General features: G+C 37.1%; 1 protein-coding gene across 1 annotated transcript in view; it reads right to left on the bottom strand.

The window, feature by feature from the left end:
- The window catches only part of si:dkey-238i5.2 (uncharacterized), a 36974-nt gene extending 15945 nt beyond the window's left edge, over positions 1 to 21029 (bottom strand). Inside the window, exons 1-7 of the mRNA XM_056468160.1 lie at positions 20407 to 21029; positions 10909 to 11076; positions 10724 to 10824; positions 10530 to 10644; positions 8100 to 8171; positions 7746 to 7861; positions 1797 to 1953 (exon numbers count right to left, since the gene is read on the bottom strand). Of these exons, the coding sequence (XP_056324135.1) occupies positions 1797 to 1953; positions 7746 to 7861; positions 8100 to 8171; positions 10530 to 10644; positions 10724 to 10824; positions 10909 to 11076; positions 20407 to 20814 (1137 nt within the window). The 5' untranslated portion in view covers positions 20815 to 21029. The remainder of the gene's footprint in view (positions 1 to 1796; positions 1954 to 7745; positions 7862 to 8099; positions 8172 to 10529; positions 10645 to 10723; positions 10825 to 10908; positions 11077 to 20406) is intronic.
- Between the last annotated feature and the right edge of the window lie 1796 nt (positions 21030 to 22825).

Here is a 22825-nt window from a genome sequence, read left to right as displayed (position 1 = left end):
AATTATGTGCAAAAAAGCCCTGCCCCCTAATCAATATTCAGTTTCAGATGGAAGCACATCAACATACTGAAATAAAAGTCTCACCAACTTTATTTGGTACAGTAACATAACGAATGTCAATACAGCAGTATATTAAGGTTTATCCTGTCACATTTGCCAGGCAAAAACAGTGCAAAGCTAAATGTGTGTGTGTGTGCGTGCGTGTGCACACAGGGGAACTTTATAACCACATTGTGTGTGATTCATCGTTGCAAAAAGGCTTGAATAAACTTCACAACAAATATTTCAAATAACCATTGGGAAAGTTCTTTCTGTAGTAAGGGAGATCTGCTTCATTCTTGTCTGTCACTGTGCTGTTTATCTATGTGAGAACTAGCTTATTTGCATTAAAGGCACAGGCAACAAAAACAGCTACAATGTCTAAACAGCTTACATCTCCCACACTTAAAAAGGTATAATAAATAATCTGATGGGTATTTTGAGCTAAAACTTTACAGACACAAAAAAGGGGAAAAATAGGTCCCCTTTAAAACACCTCAGTATCATCATAGCCTTTATAGTTATTTTACTCTGAGGCAAAAACAGTCCTCTGTAGAAATCACAATATGACTATCTATAAGTAAAGGTATTTTATTGGATTTGAGGAGGGTTGTAAAATGGCTAAATCTCTCCAGAATATCAGACACTGAGCACTGTTTTAGAATTTCATGAGACAGGACCATAAGAATTGATATGCAATACAACAATAGCATCTCTAAGAATACAATACAATCTCAGCATCTCTGAGATTTATGCTGCATCGTACTTCTCTGGTCAGGTATGCATCTCTAACTTTTTGATTTATCTTTGAGTAATGGATGTTGTATTTTTACAGTATCATCTCTGAATTGGCTTTCTGATTGTTTTTACCTGACAAATAAAAATGTTAAGTTTTGACTTATTCTGAATTCTCCTGAAATCTTTTTATATCCAGTAGATTAAGTGGAGTCTGCGCTAACTTTATGATTCTACATGATTTGACTTTCGATTTTTAAGGCACATTTGACTGTATGGAGCCGTTTTGGCATGACAGCATGTAGATCTTTAATCAACAATCGCTGATTTTAGCAAGTTGCATGGGCTTGGCTAAATTGACTATTTTTTTAGGATGAGTGAGTAGTTTGCAACCAGTCTATTTGAATATTAGTTAATCCTGCACCCTCTGACTAACTTCAGAATGTCACCATACTGTCCGTGAGAAGACACACAAACCTCTGAGCGGCGTTTGGTCCCTAATGAACGTATAATTGAAGAGTAAGGAATCAGATATAAATCAAAACTCTAAATTAAGTCAGAAATGATGAATGTGATCCGTTCTTACAATTGGAAATACAGTCTAAAGTTTACGATCACTTAAAATTGGAGTCAGATTAAATTTGGAGCTAAAAAACGAATATAAATAAATTCTAATAAACAACAAAATTCTTTTCAGAAGCACTAGAAAAGACTTACATGCATTTAACCTTCGACCATGCTGTTAGTTTCGTCATTGGGCTAATAGATGGACTACTACAAGGTCAATTACATTTCCACTGATTTGCAATCATGTTTTTAACTTTTCATTTTTCCTAACTTTGTAACTAAAAACCAAAGCAATATAACTGTCTAAAGAAGGTCATTTATTACGCTAGATAAGTTCAAAGCCTCAGTGTAAAAGACTGTCTCACTGAAGAGAAATCTCAGACCTATCGACTTTTCTTTGTGGCCTCGAGTGGACATTTATAATCACATTCTAACAGAAATTTCTGGAGACGAACCTCAAATCCTCGGAGACGGTTTTGCTCCTCTTTGACGTCTTTTCCCATTACGCTGTGACCCTCGTTTCTAGCAAAGTTCTGTGAGTCAGGGCATGTGGTTAAAGTATCAGCGGGTAAAGTCGACGGGCGTTTAGAAGACACATCTGTCTTCTGGTTCCTGTGAAGCAGAACAAAGCGTTACCTCTAATGGCACCACTGAGGCATCATTACTCTTCAAACACTTCAAGCATATCATGATATTTCATCATCATTTCAGACCATAAGAGTCACGACTGTAAATCTTTAACGCTAACAACTTGCAGACTGAAAATATAAAAATGTGCACAGAACACCAACACCATATCTCTGTTGGTTATGTAATCCTGGATGAATTTTCACAGCGATTGTTTTGAGTTGTGAAGATATAACTGTTGGCAGGATATGCGAGCAATGATGTCATCTCCCTCTTGTCTGGTTAGCTCATAGTTTCAGGAAAGGTGTGTTTGCAGAGCTAGTGATAGAGGATTTGTTGAGAGAGCCAAAAAGCAATGTAACCGGCTCTGTCGACACAGACAACATGGCTTGTTGGCTGCATTTAAAAACAATTGCGGTAACACTTTACAATAACAGTACATGAATAATGATGTATTAATATGTAAACTAAACATTACTTTATTATGAATTAATAATGAGGTAAAGCCCCGGTCAGATCACATGATTTTTATTGTCAGTTATGAAAGTCACTATGTCAGATTATGTGATTTTTTTCTTGATAAAATCTTGACTTGTAATTGGTAACAGTCTACACGATCAGTCGATCAGTCCTCCCGTGATGTCTACTATGAGCGTTATTTCCCAAAGCTGCCACAAGTCTTGCTTTAACAATATTTATTATCTCAATTTAAATTTTCTTTAACCTTATTTCAATCTCAATCAACACTTGATGCTTGGTGACAACTTGAACAAATTGAACAACTTACTTGAACAGATTCACTGTGTACTGAGTAGTGCAAATAAATTCAAAGTGTTTGAGCTTAGGGAGGCTCAGTGGTGCAGTGGGTATCGTTGCCGCCTCACAGCAAGAAGGTCGCTGGTTGGAGCCTCGGCTGGGTCTATTGGCATTTCTGTGGGGAGTTTGCATGTTGGTGTGGGTTTCCTCCGGGTGCTCCGGTTTCCCCCACAGTCCACAAACATACACTATAGGTGAATTGGGTAAGCTAAATTGTCCGTAGTGTATGTGTGTGAATACGAGTGTATGGGTGTTTTCCAGTGATGGGTTGCGGTCACACTTTATTTTGATGGTCCAATTGTTGAATTTCAGTTACATTACATCTACATGCCAACTAATTCTCATTAGATTATAAGTAGACTGTTAGGTTGGGGTTAGGGTTAGTGTAAGTGTAAGTTGACATGTACTTGCAAAGTTTCTAATAGTCAGTTAAATGTCTGTTGAATGTCTGTAACAACAGCTATTAAGTAGACAGTCTACTAATACTCAAATGGACCATCAAAATAAAGTGTTACCTGGGTTGCAGCTGCACGAGCATCCGCTGTGTACAAACATGTGCTGGATAAGTTGGCGATTCATTCTGCTGTGGCGACCCCTGATGAATAAATTCGGGACTAAGCCAAAAAAATGAATGAATGTTTGAGCTTGTGTTCATTTTAAATTCTGTCACACTTTATGCACTTTGGGGTTAGAAAAATCAGGCTGTTGACACAAACATAACCTAGCGTACACATTATAATGTAAGTATATTTAAGCCTTTAGTCCAGGGGTGTCCAAACTTTTTGGGCCGAGGGCCAGATGCAATAAAAACATTTTTTTTAAAAACGTTGTCCCGGGCCAAATTTTACATACATCACACAGATACACACACACATATATATATATATATATATATATATATATATATATATATATATATATATATATATATATATATATATATATATATATATATATATATACTGAAAACGTGACTGAAATTTCCTGCACTCACTGTTGATTTTCCTTTTTCTTGGTTGTGCCATGGCTTGCCAAAATGTGATTATCAATTATTTTTCCTTCAGTTTGGTCGGTTCGTTTTACATCATAACAAGAACTGCTGCCTAATTAAAGGCATGTGATAGCGACACCCTGTGGTTATTTATTGAATTTCGTTTATTTTTGTATAGTTGGCCAGATTCTATTAATATTTATAAAAAGCTTCGCGGGTCGCCACAAAACTGATTGCGGGCCGCAGATGGCCTGCGGGCCGTAGTTTGGACACCCCTGCTTTAGTCTGAATTTGTTGCTGATTTTATGTTTCTTTATTATTTATGACCAACTTTCAGGCAGTTATTTTTGATCAATTCCTTCCCCAGTAGGGGCACATTCTTCCAGCTGCGTTTTCACAGAGTACTGTCTCCTATCATATCTTCATACCATACATATGAGCTATTTCTCACCATCTGCACAAGAAGTGTGGCTAAATCTTAAATGCTTAACAGTAGGCACCTTTTCTTTCTCAATCATTCCTGGGCTGTCACTCAGCTGTCCTATGCATCTCTAACACTTTCAGAAGTCATACTATTGAGCAAAGGTCACCAGGTTTCCAATCTTAGTTTCCATGACGGTTTGGGTATTTGTGGAATTCTGCCTCTAAAGCTGTTGACTGATCTGTGATAACAGCCATGATCCAATGTGATGTTTAGTAACTGAGAGGGGTGACGTAAACTCAGCCACTAATTACAGCTTCCTTTAATGGTGCTGGCGGGGTTTTAACCAGACATGCATGGTTAAGTAGGAAAATACACTCAAAATCACTCTGGTGCACAAATATTTTCGTAAGCTCTGAGTGATATTTGTCCTGCAGGATACTTCAAACAGAATCACACTTTAAAAAGAAACATACTGCAAAAACTAGCACATATTTAAAACTTTAAAAGTTCGTAGACAAACTTTATGGTGGCTTGAGAAAGTCGGAAAGTTTGAAGTAGCTTTAAAGTTTGTAATAAGTTCACTGGTTTGAGTCCCGGCTGGGTCAGTTGGCATTTCTGTGTGGAGTTTGCATTGTCTTCCTGAGTGTTGGCCTGGGTTTCATTCGGGTGCTCCGGTTTCCCCCACAAGTCCAACAAGCATGTGGTATAGGTGAATTGGATAAGCTAAATTGGCCGTAGTGTATGTGTGTGTGTGTGAATGAGAGTGTATGGGTGTTTCCCAGTACTGGGTTGTGGCTAGAAGGGCATCTGCTGCATAAAACATATGCTGGATAAGTTGGCGGTTCATTCCGTTGTGGTTTAATATGATTAATTTAATATGATCCCCTGATTAATAAAGGGACTAAGCTGAAAAGAAATTGAATGAATGAATGAATGAAATAAGTTTGAACAGTTGGCATAGATGAGTACATATATGTTAGCATGTTAATAGTATGGATTAGCAAGTTTTTTGCTAGGTGTCCTGAGTGGTTGCTAAGAAGTTGCTAGGTGGTTGCTAGGGTGTTGTCATAGATATATACACTAGATATCACATCCGGACCCCGAGCATGCGTCAATAGCGCCGCCACATTTGTACAGGGCTCCCAGGACAAATGTCATTCAACCGCACTAGTCAAGACAGTGTGCTAACGTGAAGATGCTGGACTTTAGCGCTGTGTTCAGGTGTATTAACGAGCAAACAAAGAAACAAAGCACAAAGGCAGAACATTTCATAGGGAAGATTTTGTTTCTTACGTTTTGTATGATATGAACTTTTGTGCTCAACAAAGTAGCGTTATTGATGATAATACAATCACTTACTGCATTCACCATAAGGCAAAGTGGTAGTTTTGGTGAATAAAATCAGCAAACAATGTTATGAAATATGACATCAAGACGCTGCGGTGCCAGAAACTTGTATTATTGTAGGCTCTGTAACCGAGTCACTCAGAGATTCATTCACAAACGAATCGCTCCCTCCGTCAGAATGAATAGTAAGAGCAGGAGAGGGGGTGTGTTTCAGGACACAGATTAGATCAAATTTAACAGGGAGGGTGGATTGTACTTTTTCATGCACACTAACACTTGTTCTTTGTCATAATGTCCGTGCGGTCACTTGTGCATCAATGTAGAAAAGTGATGTAAAATCAAATTTTTGTAATTTAAAAAAATATTTGCATAATGACCACCGGGAAAACTCCCGATCATAGGGAGTTTGTGCATTTCTCTGGCTCTGGATAGCCACAGTCCTCCCCTGCACCTTGGTCTCGCATTCATTTCAATGGAGCGCTACCCTGTATGAAAATGGCGGCTCTACTGACGCATTCCTTCCAATAGACAACAACAGGGTAGGCATGGGGTGTTGTGAGTGGTTGCTAAGGTTGTGCTAGGGTGTTCTGAGCCTTTGCTAAGGAGTTGCTAGGCAGTTGCTAAGGTGTTCTGGGTGGTTGCTAGGTGGTTGCTGGGGTATTACAGGTAGTTGTTAAGGTGTTGCTTGGTGGTTTCTAGGTTGTTCTGAGTGGTTGCTATGGCAGATGCTAGGGTGTTCTAAATGGTTGCTAAGGCATTGCTAGGCGGTTGCTAAGGGGTTCTGAGTGGTTTGCTAAGGTGTTGCCAGGTAGTTGCTAGGGTGTTCTAGGTGGTTGCTAAGGCATTGCTAGGTGGTTGCTAGGCGGTTTCTAATGTGTTCTGAGTGGTTGCTAGGCAGGTGCTAAGATGTTGCTATGATATTCTGGGTGATTACTAAGATGTTGCTAGGCAGTTGCTTGGGTGTTCTAGGTAGTTGCTAAGGTGTTGTTAGGCGGTTGCTAAGGGATTCTGAGTGGTTGCTAAGTGGCTGCTAAGGTGTTGCTAGGTAGTTGCTAAGGTGTTTTTGGTCGTTGCTAAAGTGTTGCTAGGTGGTTGCTAGGGTGTTGTAAGGGGTTGTTAGGCGGTTGCTAGGTGGTTGATAAGGTGTTGCTAGGCGGTTGCTACGGTGTTCATGGTGGTTGCTAAGGCGTTGCCAGGAGGTTGCTAGGGTGTTATAGGTGGTTACTAAGGTGTTGTTAGGCGGTTGCTAAAGTGTTCTGAGTGGTTGCTAAGGTGTTAAATTAGCATGTTGCTAGCCCTGTTGTTAGCATGAATTTAGTATGAATTAGCATGTTGCTAGAAGAATTAGTATGTTTCTAGTATGGATTGGTATGCTGTTAGTATGTCCAATGCAAAGTCAATGCCAGTTTTTTACAATGGAAATCTATGGGACAGTTGCTGGGGTGCCGTAATTGGTTGCTAGGGTGTGGTTAGTAGGTTGAAAGGTCATCAGTGATTGACAGATTGGCAGTCTGAGGTAAATGAGCCCAACATTAAGTCTGTATGATAGTCTGGCTCAAAGTTATGAGGTCACAAAATTTGGTCCAATGTTAAGTCAATGGAACTTTTTTAAAATTTTCCGGGTCAGTTTTAAGAAAACCATAAGTCGGATCAGTTTGAAAAGATATGGCAACTTAATTCAGTATAGTTTGGAAGTTTGGTGATTGAATGAACGGTCTAGGAGGAGATGCATTCTTAATAGTCTAAAAAGAAGAAGAGGGAAGAAGAATAATATTGATGTGGTATAACAGTGTATTGGCTTTCTTAAGCCACCATAATCAGTTAAATGTGTTAGAAACCAAATCACAGAAATTGCATGCAATCAACATCTATAATTTATGGTTTAAATCTCTTAATAGGCCAATATCAGAATTACACAACTCAGAATCAGTTAAGTTCGGAATTAAATATGTAGCAACGATATCAAAACAACTTGTACTGTTTGTGGTCTAAGACTGAGTATCAAAATACAAGACCATAACATTACATCACGAAGCCACATGTCAAGTCAACTCCTGCATGACAATCATGGATTGCATTTCAGAATGATGTCATTTACTATTCCAAGCTTTATATGCGAGACCACAGTTCCCAAGTATTTTGTTTACTATTGTTTTTTGTGTTCACATGAGGACAATGGGAGTAAAGAGACTCGTTTACCAGAGGAACTCCTGGAGAAGTGCCCAGTTCTCCTTCACCTCGGCCTGTTTGCATGTAACTCTTCTGGCCAGTGTTGGGTGGAGAGTTGACAGGCGAGACGCACACTCATTCAGCATCTGGAAAGAGAGTTGTCCAGGGAGGGGTGGGGTCAGGGAAGAAGGAAATGACATCATTTGGAGTTCATTTGCTACAGTTCTGAGAGAATTTTTTTTTAATTTTGCCCGACTAATACAACAGGCTACTATTTGGTTGAGTGAGGAATCATGCATTAAAAACCAATTGACTTGGTTGGGATCACATGTTTTCATGTTCTCAATTACACAAGGAGACCTTTCCTCTAATGGATTGACTTACGTTGATCTGACAGGCAATTTCTCTGGTCTCTTTGTCACTTTTTTGGATCTCGCCTGCCAACACACAGCTCCTCTGCAAAGAAATTAATCCTCAATAAGGACTTTGGTCAAAATTATGATGTATGAAGACTGTTCTCTAAATGCCACTCTTAAAATGATGAAGATGACCAAATAATTTAACCGTTTCCATTGTCAGAAGTACACTGCAATAAATTGCTGCAAAATTTACAGTTTTAATGACTATTTTATTTGCCAGTTATACTGTAAACATTACAAGTGCACTGTAAATTAACAATATTAAAAACATTAATACTGCAAAAATCTCGAATGATACTGTAAATTTTACAGCAACTTCTTACAGTGTACCAAAATAGTGAACCATTCATTTTCTTTTGGGCTTAGTCCCTTTATTAATGTGGGGTCGCCAAAGCGGAATGAACCACCAACTTATCCAGCACATGTTTTACACAGCAGATGCCCTTCCAGCCGCAACCCATCTCTGGGAAACATCCACACACACTCATTCACACAGTACGGACAATTTAGCCTACCCAATTCACAATTCACCTGAACCGCATGTCTTTGGACTGTGGGGGAAACTGGAGCACCCAGAGGAAACCCACGCAAACGCAGGGAGAACATGCAAACTCCACACAGAAACGCCAACTGATCCAGCTGAGGCTTGAACCAGCAGCCTTCTTGCTGTGAGGCAAGAGCACTACCTACTGCTCCACTGCGTTGCCAAAAGCGAACCATAGCATATAAATGTTTCCAGCCCCTTGGGTAAAGGTACCTAGCACAATGGTACGGAACCAAAAGGGTGGAGCTAGACTTGCTAATGAATTCTATTGGTTTATAGAGAATCTTCACCAGTGCGTGCAACAAGTCTGGGGAACGACAACACAAAGAGCCATTTTTAAATACACAGCCAAAATTACGGGAATAATACAATGACAACTGTAATTAACCATGCTCAAACAAAACTTACCTCTTCTTCTGGCCACAAGCCAAGAAGAATGAACAGGACCTGCTGTATGTCCTCCATTGTTGTTTATGGAGCCGTTCACATGCAAAAAACCTTTCTCTCTATATTTGTTTGCACTTGCATTAGTCTATATTTGAAATGGTTTGTACAGCACACTTCTTCAAGGAAGAATGATGTAGATCAAAACATTTTGGCATTCATCACGCTCACACTACTTCTTTAAAAAGAGGTGAATCAACAAAATTCTTGAGGGTTTTTGAGACAACTTAATCATTTTATGTTCGATCTAATTAAATTTGTAAAATCAGTTATAAGTTAACTAAATCGATTTGTGCAGGAATTATGTACCCCTGCATTTTTTATAGTGTCTCAAAAAAAGAGTACTATTGGCAGGGGAAACGCAAGCCTGATCAGAACCGTTACTGTAGTGTAGTGTACTATAAAAATAATAAGAATTCCTAACATTTATATAGCGCTTTGACACTCAAAACACTTTAAAGATTTTTAGGAGGAATCTAAACATCCACCACCAGAGTGTAACATCCACCTGCATGACACGACAGCAGCCATATTGCGCCAGACCACACATCATACACCAGCTGATTGGTGGGCTTGAGGAGACAAAGTGATAAAGTTAATTATGATATGGGGATGGTTAGGAGGCAATGATGGACAGAGGCCAGTGGGCAAATTTGGCCAGAATGCTGGGGTTAATAAGTCATTAGTGTGAAGAACAATAATAAACTGGAGATGTTTTTTCTTGTTATAAATAACCTTTTTTGTGTAAAAAGTTCCATGAATGTTAAAGTTCTTTATTACATGGCTGTCTAGAATACTCGATTCTGATTGATCAGTTGTGACATTCCAAGGTATGTTATTCCCAGATAACAACCGCTAAATGCCACAGGCTCATCTGGAACCTTTGAATCAACTTGACCGTCATTGAATAGGCCTACATTCACATCCATATACATTTATATGTATCTGCTTGTCTGTTACGTTGCTGTTTTTGACTGCTTGGTCCCGTCTTGTGAATAAATAATACATAGGTTATTCTATTCTCCATTCAATCATTTTATTTCTGTCAGCTTTTTGTGTTTTGACTGTTTGGCACCATCTTGTGACCAAATAATGTGCAGTTAGTGTGTGCTCCATCAGCTTTGCTCAGATGCTTTACTTTCTGTTAGCTTTGCATTTAGTTAAAGAAACTACTATGGCTCAGCACTATGTTTTGCAACCAATTTTTATGTTTTGTGGAAAGTAGCCGTGTAATAAGGGGTATAAAATTCAGTTTTTGCAAAATAAAGCCCTTTGGTCTTATCCAACTGCTCTTTGCTTCATGTCAGGCATGCCAGGCTTTAGTTTGTGATAACAACCTGCTGAATGTAGTCTAGCCCTAACTTGTTGAACCATGCATACTAATTAAGATCAATGTTTTTTTTTTACCTTGCAGTTAATGGCACCAATGATGCTGTCAGCTTGTTGGTAAAACGAAGAGACGTCTAGAGCCAGCATGAGATCTTGATGATAATCCCTTAGCAGTGACCTCAACTTCAGCCACCTGCAGAAAAACCAAACATTTTGTATCATAAAAAAGTGGAATAATGCTCAACGCTCCATAGTGCTATATGAAATCTTACGATTTGTCCGTGTGGTCCCTTTGGGTTTGCCTTTTACAAAATGTTTCCAATCCTAAATCCACAGCATCTGTGCTTTTCGGAAGAGGTCTTTCTGGTTCTTCCTGGCATTGAAAGTGAACATGAGGTAATGGTTCTTCTAGACACATTAATAAACAAAACAGAAGTATCTTTACAATGCAATTAACCTGCAACATGTCCAGACTCGCCGTCAGCTGGATGAGAGAGTTCTCAATGTCTTTAAGGTCTCTTCTTTGGCCGTGAGCCGTGTCCTCGGGTTGATCGTGTGGGAAGGCCGACATGCGGTAATCGTAATGCAGGTTCCTTATTTTTCTTCCTTTAGCCCATGGATCAGACTGCAATGGTATATAAATATTAAAAACTGCACTGAGAAAAGACTTGGTGTAGAAATAATTCTCACTCACAGCCTTTCAAATTAATTTCAAAATTAAAGAAGTGGTAAATACACTTAGAAAAATGCAAAAACATTTCTCGCGATTTTTTTTTCACAATTAATTGCCAATTAACATGCAAATGTGACATTTTAAAGAAGACTGAAGCAGTATATACTTGTAAAATGTACTACAGTCATTTTTATATTTACATTATATTTGTTTTTATACAATGAACTAAACAGGAAATATTTTGAATAAACATAGAATAAACTAAATAATGGGGCGAAACGGTGGTTCAGTGGTTAGCACTGGTACCTCCCAGCAAGAAAGTCACTGGTTCGAATCCTGGCTGTGTCAGTTGTCATTTCTGTGTGGAGTTTGCATGTTCTCCCCGTGTTCATGTGGGTTTCCTCTGGGTGTTCTGGTTGACCCCCACAGTCCAAAAACATGCGCTATAGGTGAATTGAACTAAATTGTCCGCAGTGTATGTGTGTGAATGAGTATATGTGTGTATGGGTGTTTCCCAGAGAATAACAAATATGGAGCTGCTCTGGAGTTCTGCTGCATGGTTTGTGATGCTTGTGAAAAATATGTTGTGATATGGCAGCTAACTGATTTTTTTTTGAAGGCATAGGTTTGCTGTTGTTATTTTTAATGGTTCTATTTAGTTGGCTTGTTTTTGTTTGTCAGTGTGCGTATACTAACAAACAAAACAGATGTGTTTTAAAAAAAACTCTAATATATTAAAATTATTTAAAAAAATTATTTAGCTATATTAGAAGGAAAAAACAAATGAATGAATAATCCAAGTTCCAAAATTAACCCAAATTGACTTTTGAAATGGCATGTGTTATATAAAATTATTATTATAATTATTAATTATAATAATCATAATTATTATTACATTTTTACTTTTCATCATCATTATTGTTACGTTTGTAAATTATATTAACAAATGAAGATTTTTTAAACATAAAATATTTTTTTTAAGAACATTTGTGTAAAAACTGATACAAATATATGAATATTACATAATATATATACTGTATATACATATTTATACAACAGTTCTGTCTTGTTCTTGAATCTGATTGGCTGATAATCGTGCAATATTCTGCAAATAACAGCACTCGTCCAGCCTCTTCACCCTTCACCATTGTGTATTACTCCCCCCACATACAGTACAGCAACAAGCAGAGGACACTCTACAGTTTCACAAATATTGCTGCTGTTGGACAACATAATGTACTTTTGAGGCTTTTTTATTTGAGAATGTAGTTCATGCGCTATAGGTGAATTGAACTAAATTGTCCGCAGTGTATGTGTGTAAATGAGTATATGTGTGTATGGGTGTTTCCCAGTGAAGGGCATCCACTGTGTAAAACATGTGCTGGATAAGTTGGTGGTTCATTCCACTGTGGCGACCCCAGATTAATAAAGGGACTAAGCCGGAAGGAAAATAAATGAATGAATTACATTTGTAGTTCCACAATGAACTTAAACATGAAATATTAAAATGGAACACAGAATAAACTAAATAATATAGTTTTCATTATGCTAATAACATTTTTGAAACATTAAAAAAAACATGTACTAAACATAATATTTTTAAAGTGACATAATAAAAAATTATTAAATACTATTTCATTGTGGCGACGCGGTGGTGAAGTGGGTAGTGCTCTCCTCACAGCAAGAAGGTTGCTGGTTCGAGCCTCGGCTTGGTCAGTTGGCATTTCTGTGTGGAGTTTGCATGTTCTCCCTGCATTCGCATGGGTTTCCTCCAGGTGCTCCGGTTTCACCAACAGTCCAAAGACATGCGCTATAGGTGAATTGGGTAAGCCAAAATGTCTGTAGTGTATGTGTGTGAATGATAATGTATGGGTGTTTCCCGGTGAGGGGTTGCAGCTGGAAGGGCACCCGCAGCGGAAAACATATGTGGGATAGGTTGGCGGTTCATTCCACTGTGGCGACCCCTGATTAATGAAGGGACTCAGTCGAAAAGAAAATGAATGAATGAATGAATGAAGTATTGAACATGTCATGTTTTTTCCTGGGAATAATATTTCTTAAGGAGCTGTTGACATAGAAATAAACCAGATTTTGTTAAAAATCCAAACAATACAAACATAAAAATAAAACAAAAAAATCTGAAAAACTATTTATGTGTAATAACAAAGAAATGACACAAGGATAAAGTACTGAACTACTGAAATGTATTTAAAAATTTATATAAAAGGCTTTTTTTATGGTGATGGCAGCTTAAAGACGCCTCTCATATGGAGAATAGTCACAGGCTTTGCTCAGGTGTGAGTTTTTCTGAGTTCTGTGGGTCTCGTCAATCAAATCTAATCTTTATTTTGTATTTTCTATTGGAGGTGATTGGCTGGACCATTCTACAGCTTGATTATCTTCCTCTGAAAGCATTTGAGAGTTTCTTTGGCTGTGTTTTGAATCATTGTCTTGCTGAAATGACTCTGGTTTCATCTTAATCATCCTGGTTATGTAGATGTTGGATTGAAGCAGCTGATATTAAATCACAATGACGAAACGCAGAGGGTTGGTGAAGAACTACTGAGAGATTTCAGCTGCTGTCTGGACTTTCACTGCCTTTCTACACCTCCCTTTATTCATATGTTCAATACTTTTTTCTCTCTTTCATTTCAATTTATTACACAAAACTTCATTTGTAAACTAATTAGATTTGTTTTCTCTTCACGTATGGCTTTCTTTGGTTGTTATCAACATCTGGTGAAAATTTCAAGTCAACAGCACCTTTAGAAATATGTTTTCTGAGCAAAATGGTGACGTGTTGAATACTTATTTTCCCCTAAATATATATATATATATATATATATATATATATATATATATATATATATATATATATATATATATATATATATATATATATATATATATATATATATATATATATATTTATGCCAGTTATATAACATTTTTGTAAATGAATCAAATAATCAAATATGACTGTAGTACATTTTACAGGAGAATACTATTTTAGACTTTCTTTATAAAATCTCCATGTTTAATTCAGCATGCTACTTTCCTTTATGATGTATCTTATTATAAAATCTACTAGCCTTTTTAGAAAAAAACACATCTTCCCCATTTTTATTTTTATTGTGCGCCAGTGACCTCACACTTTTGACCAACAGACCATTTCTCATCTTGTAAATCTTCCAAAAAGTCTTACATCATTTATATCCCAGCAACTAATTCGACTTCCATGCCAAGTTCTGGTTCTTTTGCACTTTCTCAGCTGTTAGGCAATAAAATCATGTTGTTTGTTTGGGTACACGAAGTTCAGATTAAAGACCGAATCGATGCGAAAAGACTGCTTACAAGAAGACGCGCCAAAACATTTTCTTCAGCAATATCAAATATCTCCTCAGCGAACAGCTCATGTTTATGCACCTGTGTTTAGGACACCCGGGGGATTTTTACAATGTATTTTAGAGCGTAAAACACAATAATAGCAGGATCTGAGTCCGTTGGCCCACCAACAATACATGAGCCTGAAGCAAGGTGTGGTGCTTCCAAATAATGATATCATCCATTAGCCGTGGTGCTTTATGATGCAGACTTGTCTTGAACAATGCCATACAGAAACCTGATATATGGCCATATATGAATATATAAATAAAATTGGTCCCACTTTACTATAATCATAGTTCAACATTTATTAATGCATTAATTAAATCCAAATTCATGCTTATTAATATTAATGAATGCACTGTGAGTTAACATGAACAATGAACAAGTATATTTTCATTAACTAGCATTAAGAAATATAAATAAGTACTGTTATTAATGTATTGTAACAAGAGGCATCATATCTCAATGATAAAACAGCAGTCAAAACATTATTTACCAGTATGTGAACCATTTTGGATACTCAGAAGCTATAGAGAAATTAAAAATGTAAAACAGCAAATATGTTAGGACCACTGCTATCGTTTACATTCCTTAAAATGGTCTATATTTAAACATTTATGTATATATTTGCAATTCTAAAGGTTGAAAATTAATATATGTAATGCATTTTACATATATGCTATATATGCCAAATGCTTTATTTTCCTATACAGTTGAAGTCAAAATTATAAGCTCTACTGTGAATTTTATTTCCTTTATCAAATATTTCCCAAATTATGTTTAACAGAGCAAGGAAATTTTCACAGTTTTTCCAATAATATTTTTCTTCTGAAGAAAGTCTTATTTGTATTATTTTGGCTAGAATAGCAGCGGTTTTTAATTTTTTTGAAACCATTTTATGGTCAATAGTATTAGCCCTCTACAGAACAGTCTACAGAACAAACCACTGTTATACAATGACTTGCCTAATTACCCTAACCTGCCTAGTTAACCTAATAAACCTAGCCTTTAACTTGCACTCTTAAAGGGCACCTATTTTACCCTTTTTTCAAGATTTAAGATAAGTCTTTTGTGCCTCCAGAATGTGTCTGTAAAGTTTCAGCTCAAAACACCCATCATATTATTGATTATACCTTTCAGAATGTTGGAATTTTCTGTAGCTCTTTTTGTGGGCTGTACCTTTAATGCTAGATCTCCTCACCCATCGTTCCCACGTGTCTGTCAGAATGTGCCTCAATCTCTGCCTCAGCTGCGTCAGATTAACAGCACAGTGACAGACATGAAGGATGCAGATCTCACGTAATGTTTGTGAGAAATGCTACAGTAAGTTCCCAATGATTATTTGATGTATTTGTTGTGGAGTTAATTCAAGCTTTTCTGCAATGATGAGTCACACACAATGCCGATACAAAGTTCGCGCATGCACACAGATACACACAGCACGCGTGTTTAAATTGCACTATTTTTGCATGGTAAATGTGAAAAGGACACATGTTAATATCCACTGCTGTGTGGATATCCGTTATATTAATGTACAAAATAAACATGATTTAACGTCCACAAACCAGGATTGAAGCGTCTTCTTTTATAATTGTACCGGCTGCGGTGATAAAGGCGGCAAAATCGCTGTAAATCATTACAAACATGCACTGTTTTAAAAACGTGTTAAACTTGTAAAACTCATTCTTGATCATATTTGATGATGATTGATGACCACAGTGAACTCAACAGATCTTTAATCCCAGTTGCTTTGTGCACGTCCTGTCCTGTTGATATGATTATACACGTTACTACGAAGACATGTAAATATGCGGCTGTCAATCAATTCGGTGGGCGGGGAAACCGCACTCCTACGACACGTTGCGGTCGGCCTTAAAACGGGAGGGATTTGGATCCTATTTTAATGTCCGGAAATTAAAAAAAAAGAGACTTTTTGTTTTTATATTACTCCAATATAATTGTGGCCACACTATACCTGCACATAGTTCTGTCCAAACAGCTTACAAAAGATGATTTTCATCATAGGTGCCCTTTAAGCTGAATAATCTTGAAAAATATCAAGTAAAATGTTATGTACTGTCATCATGGAAAAGAGAAAATAAATCCAACCCAGGCTCATTCTGAAAACGTAGTCTCGTGGACGTTTCTGGAGACCGTGAAATACGTAGCCGGGGGTACGTACGGCTGAATTTTTATTTTTTTAAGCGAACGCTGCGGGGCGGTGTGACGTCGTTCCTTTCGGCGCTTGCCGGCCGGCCTCTCGCCTCCGTGTGGAGGGCTTTCCCGCTGCAACCAATTTGTCCAGTTAGCTCTTCGTGTACTTTGGGAGAGCGGTTCCAGAAATCAGGTAAGAAAACAAAAACAATATCCAAAAAATGAAGCGAACAAGTTTGTCACAGGGTGAGAGTGTGGTCAAAATCTGAAAACGTGGTAAAAATCAGACGAGGGCTTTTCTTTTTCTGGACGGCTTTTTTGAATCGTCGTTGGTTGGGTTTAGGAACGGAGGAGGGTGGGTCAGCCGATTGGCCGGTCGCACGGTCAATCATTCTTTCATCCAGGCAGACAGGCGGAAGGCCGTTCGACAGCGGCCTCTAGCGGGTTTATACGAGAACGGCGCGGGAAATAGCGCGCACATCGGCCTCTCGCGGATTCGCGAAAACAAAAACTGCAAAAATACGTACCTCCCGGGATGTATTTCGCGGTCTCCAGAAACGTCCACGAGACTACGTTCTCAGAATGAGCCTGGGTTGCATAAATCAGTTATTAGAAATTAGTTATTAAAACAATTATGTTTAGAAATGTGTAAATTGAGGAAAAGCATACAGGGCGGCGAATAATTCAAGAGAGCTAATAATTCTGACTTCAACTGTGTATATAATTTTTATTATTTAATTTTTTTAATGTAATTAGCATATATAATTTGCCATATGTCTTAGATATCTAATTCTAAATTCTTTTAACAGCTTGCAAACCACACTTCGCCCTTCAACATTTATAGTGCATTTTACCACTTACACAAAAAAAGAGGAATTAAGCACAAGTTGAGGAATAATTTGGCACTTATTTAGCCACAAAGTGCACCAGAGCCAATGGTTTAAACATTATCTGGCATTGTAAGTGTAGTTGTGCCATCAGTTTAGTCTCAGATCCTTTCTCTGTGATCCAGTTTGGAACCACTTCCCATTTTTTTGTGGAAATTACCAGTTCATCTGTGCTGTGGGCTTGTGTAATGAGGGGCCTGGCTATGACCTCATCTCAAAGAGCACAGTGTGCAAAACTGTAATAATCCACATTTTTTTTCAGCTTTTTCTTCCTCTCACAATAAGACAATGTGTTCTTGTTATATTTGCTGGAGCATGAAGCTGCATTTCTAGTTTTGCAGTGGGAAACGTTGTGTTTGTGGAGAGTTTGCATGGGCAGACGGGAACTGTAACAATGTAACAAACAGCTCATAAAAAACAGCGAGAGACTGAGAGAATAACAAATATGGAGCTGCTCTGGAGTTCTGCTGCATGGTTTGTGATGCTTGTGAAAAATATGTTGTGATATGGCAGCTAAGTGACTTTTTTTTGAAGGCATAGCATTGCTGTTGTTGTTTTTAATGGTTCTATTTAGTTGGTTTGTTGGTTTGGTTTGTCAGTGTGCGTATACTAACAAACAAAACAGATGTGAATCATAAAACTCTAATATATTAAAATAATCGAAAATGTGTGTTTTTTTTTTCAATTTAGCTATATTAGAAGGAAAAAACAAATGAATGAATAATCCAAGTTCCAAAATAAACCCAAATTGATTTTGAAATGGCATGTGTTACATAAAATTATTATTATAATTATTTATTATAATAATCATAATTATTATTACATATACATATTTATACAACAATTCTGTCTGGTTCTTGAATCTGATTGGCTGATAATTGTGTAATATTCTGCAAATAACAGCACTCATCCAGCCTCTTCACCCTTCACCATTGTGTATTACTCCACCCACATACAGTACAGCAACAAGCAGAGGACACTCTACAGTTTCACAAATATTGCTGCTGTTGGACAACATAATGTACTTTTGAGGCTTTTTTAGTCGAGAATGTAGTTGTTTAGATTGCAACTATGCAATTTATAAATAAGGACAGTGCATAATTTAAATATTAATCACTTCTGAGGTCAGCGCCAGTGGTGTAATGGTTAGTGCGTCGACAAATGCACTGTGGTTCTCACGGTGACCCGAGTTTGATTCCTATGTCGATCCTTCCCCTCTCTCTGCTCCCCATGCTTTCCTGTCAGTTCTCTCTACTTTCCTATCCAATAAAGATGAAAACCCCGAAAAAATAATTGTAAAAAATAATAATAATTTCTGAGACAGCGTGTCAGTGCGCATTTTTCCTGTCTTTGAGCAAAGATGGTTGATGATGTTCATCCACAAGATGGCGACAGAGTAACATAATAAGCCCTAAGAGAAAAACAGCGTAATTTCAATCTACATCTGATCAAGTCATTATTAATCAGGTAAATGACTTTCTAAGTCAATCTCTGTCATTTGTATGTTGTAATGCTGTATTTATACCATAGTAATATTGTGCTCTCCGGATTGCAACTGAGAAATACTGGAAAATCTCTGTAGAATGATGGCATTTCATGTGGTTTAGCCTTATAATCTTCAAATGTCAGCAAAATCATCTGTTTTGTCATCACTTTAGACATTACGCTAGAGAATCAATCAAATACTAGCTCTAAAGTGACGTTGGTGAATGAGTAACAGTTCCTGCTGTTCTGACGTCAGCTGCAGATGTGGATAAATGGCGGAAAAAGTAGTTCCTCATACAAAAGGGTTTTTAGACTCCCCTTGTTTGATTTTCTTTGTTATACACACGACTATACTGTCAAACTGTTGTATAAATGCAGTATCACACTCGTAGCAGTGCGATGTGGCTGTATATCGTCACTGGTGGGACACTAAAGGCATGCATTAACCTAGTTAAGCCTTTAAATGTCACTTTAAGCTGTATAGAAGTGTCTTGAAAAATATCTAGTAAAATATTATGTGCTGTCATCATGGCAAAGATAAAATAATTTGGTTATTAGAAATGAGTTATTAAAACTATTACGTTTAGGAATGTGTTGAAAAATCTTTTCTCCATTAAACAGAACTTGGAGAAAAAATAAACAGGGGGGCTAATAATTCTGAATTCAACTGTATGTGTGTGTGTGTGTGTGTGTGTGTGTGTGTGTGAGTGTGTGTGTGTGTGTGTGTGTGTGTGTGTGTGTGTGTGTGTGTGTGTGTGTGTGTGTGTGTGTGTGTGTACGTGTGAGGATGTATATTTTTATATATTGGTGTGTGAAAATATTTGTATATATCTCTGTAAAAACAAAGGGGGGCTAATAATTCTGACTTCAACTGTATATATATATATATATATATATATATATATATATATATATATATGTATTTTATTTACAATAAAATGTGTGATTTTATATTATATAAATTGTAATGAAATAACATTTTAATGTGTGTGTGTGGGGGGGGGGGGTGTATATATTTATATATTTGTGTCTATAAATATTTAATTTACATAATTTTCTTGCATACAATTTTGTGTTTAACTTATATGTATATTTTAGAGAAGATAGACTTGTATATATCTCTGTAAAAACAGATTAAAATATTATAATACTCATTGTACATCTGTATTAAATGTATTAGTAAGAGTGTTTTTATAATATATATATAATTTACAATGAAATAACAATTTAAAAACACACATTTTTCATAAAAGAAATATAAATAAATAAATGACATAAAAACATACAATAATAATAATAAAAAAAAAAATATATATATATATATATATATATATATTGGATAAATTAGATCATATACAGAATTGCTCACCTCAAGCTGTTCACCAAACTTGTCACTCAGTCCTTCCTCAACCAGAAACAGCTTTTCAGTAGACGTGTTTGGCTTGTTCCTCTCACAGTTTGTCCCGTTAAAATCAGTGACATGGCAGTCGACCTGACCATCCGTGTTTGCACACATCGCAATCTTTCTGATAGACCTAGATGAAGCTGACGGTGATGGAGAATCCCTCTCATCTTCATCTTTAATATCCTCTGAAAGCCCCTCCACAGGTGAAGATGGACAACCATTAGATTCATCGTTCAACTCACAGCAGTCCAGAATGGCACCAGGAAGGATGATGCCCACATAATCCAGACATTTAGTTTCAGACGGGACAGACAACTTGGTCCCGATAGTGAAAGGTTGGATCTTCTTCATTGCCCTTGACGCTTGAATCATCTAATTAGGAAGCAAAAAACCACAAAACAATTAAACATCATCTTAAATGTTCATTCCTTTGGTAAATCCAAGTGTAATGTCAAGAAAGTTGGTGCAGTCTGGAGTGTTTTTAAAGCACTAAGAGAGACTTTTAGAGATGCAGGAACGCTGGACAACGTGCTGCATAGACTTGGAGAAAGTGCGAGGAAGGGAGAGTTGAGCAGAAACAGGGTGATGTCATCATACTCAGTCACGGCCCCATTTGGAGGGAGAGAAAGAGAGAGAAAGAGAGAGAGAGAGAGGGCTGTAAACCCAAGCTGTAAAAGCTTCCTCCCAAAATAAGAAGTTGTGGGCAGATAAGAGTCAGAGTCGAGCCCTCTCTGAGGCCTTGCTTCTCAACAATGATGTCATTTATTTTCCCCCAGCTGTTCCCTTTTTTTCATACAGCCCTTTTGTCAGATTACATGCAGCATGCAAACATTTTGTATGACAGAAAAAGCACCGTTTTTGTCCATCTGAAGAGTGCTAAATAAGCATTAGGTGAGAAGATGCAAGAGCTGGTAAGTGGTTTATAGCCTCATAGTATTATCTAAATGTTTACAGAGCAGCGACGGGGGGAAAACATTGCACATTCTGGCTGTGGCCCTCGTCTGATTCAAACCAGGTGTTTTGTGCAGTGTGTTGGAACAGGCTACTGTAGAACACTTGCTTGTTAGTATCGGCCTTATCTCTAAATGCTGGTAGCCCTTACACTTTATTTTGTGTGAAATTTAGTTTTACTGAATTATAAGTACATATTGTGGTGGCATGCCACTAGAGGGCATTATAATCTAATCTAATCTAATCTAATCTAATCTAATATAATATAATATAATATAATATAATATAATATAATATAATATAATATAATATAATATAATATAATATAATATAATATAATATAATATAATATAATTTTCTTTCTGGGGTCGCCGCAGCGGAATGAACCGCCAACTTATCCAGCATATGTTTTACACAGCAGACTCCAGCTGCAACCCATCACTAAGCAGCACATATACACTACGGAAAATTTAGCGTACCCAATTTACCTGTACCGCATGTCTGGATTTATGGGTGAAACTGGAGCACCTGGAGCAAACCCTTGCGAACACAGAGAGAACATGCAAACTCCACAATGAAATGAGCACGTTTGCCTCACAGCAAGAAGGTCGCTGGTTTGAGCCTCGGCTGGGTCAGTTGGCGTTTCTGTGTGGAGTTTGCATGTTCTCCCCGTGTTCACGTAGGTTTCCTCCAGGGGCTCCGGTTTCCCCAATAAGTCCAAAGACATGTGGTACAGGTGAATTGGGTAGGCTAAATTGTCCGTGGTGTATGTGTGTGTGAATGAGAGTTTATGGGTGTTTCCCAGTGATGGGTTGCAGCTGGAAGGGCATCTGCTGCGTAGAACATATGCTGGATGAGTTAGCGGTACATTCCGCTGTGGTGTACCTAGATTGATAAGGTGACTAAGCTGAAAAGAAAATGAATAATATAATATAATATAATATGATATAATATAATATAATATAATATAATATAATATAATATAATATAATATAATATAATATAATATAATATAATATAATATAATATAATATAATATAATATAATATAATATAATATAAATGTACAATTAATAGTTACATGCTAGAGAATTGAATCTTTTAAATGTATTTATTTATTTTAACATACACAATGACTTTAAGCTCATGATTTATAAATGCTATTATACTTTTTTCTTTTTTTAGGTATACTAAAATATAGTTTTTTTTTCTAGTTTAAGTGCAGGTGCAAAAAAAGGAAAAAGAAAAGGAAATTAGCATCATGTAAACAAAAAGATGGTCTAGTGAAGGTTGTCACTTGTCTAGATGTCAAGATTAATTGTACCAGACCTACGTTTTGTACAAAGAACAGAGATTCCTCACAGAGATACAACAGCCACAATTTGCACCTCTGAGTAAGAATCTGTGCAGCAACATGATCTTGGATTCCTTTC

Source organism: Danio aesculapii, chromosome 11 (genome assembly GCF_903798145.1).
Source record: "Danio aesculapii chromosome 11, fDanAes4.1, whole genome shotgun sequence".
Lineage (NCBI taxonomy): Eukaryota > Metazoa > Chordata > Actinopteri > Cypriniformes > Danionidae > Danio > Danio aesculapii.
This window is presented reverse-complemented; position numbering and strand designations above follow the sequence as displayed.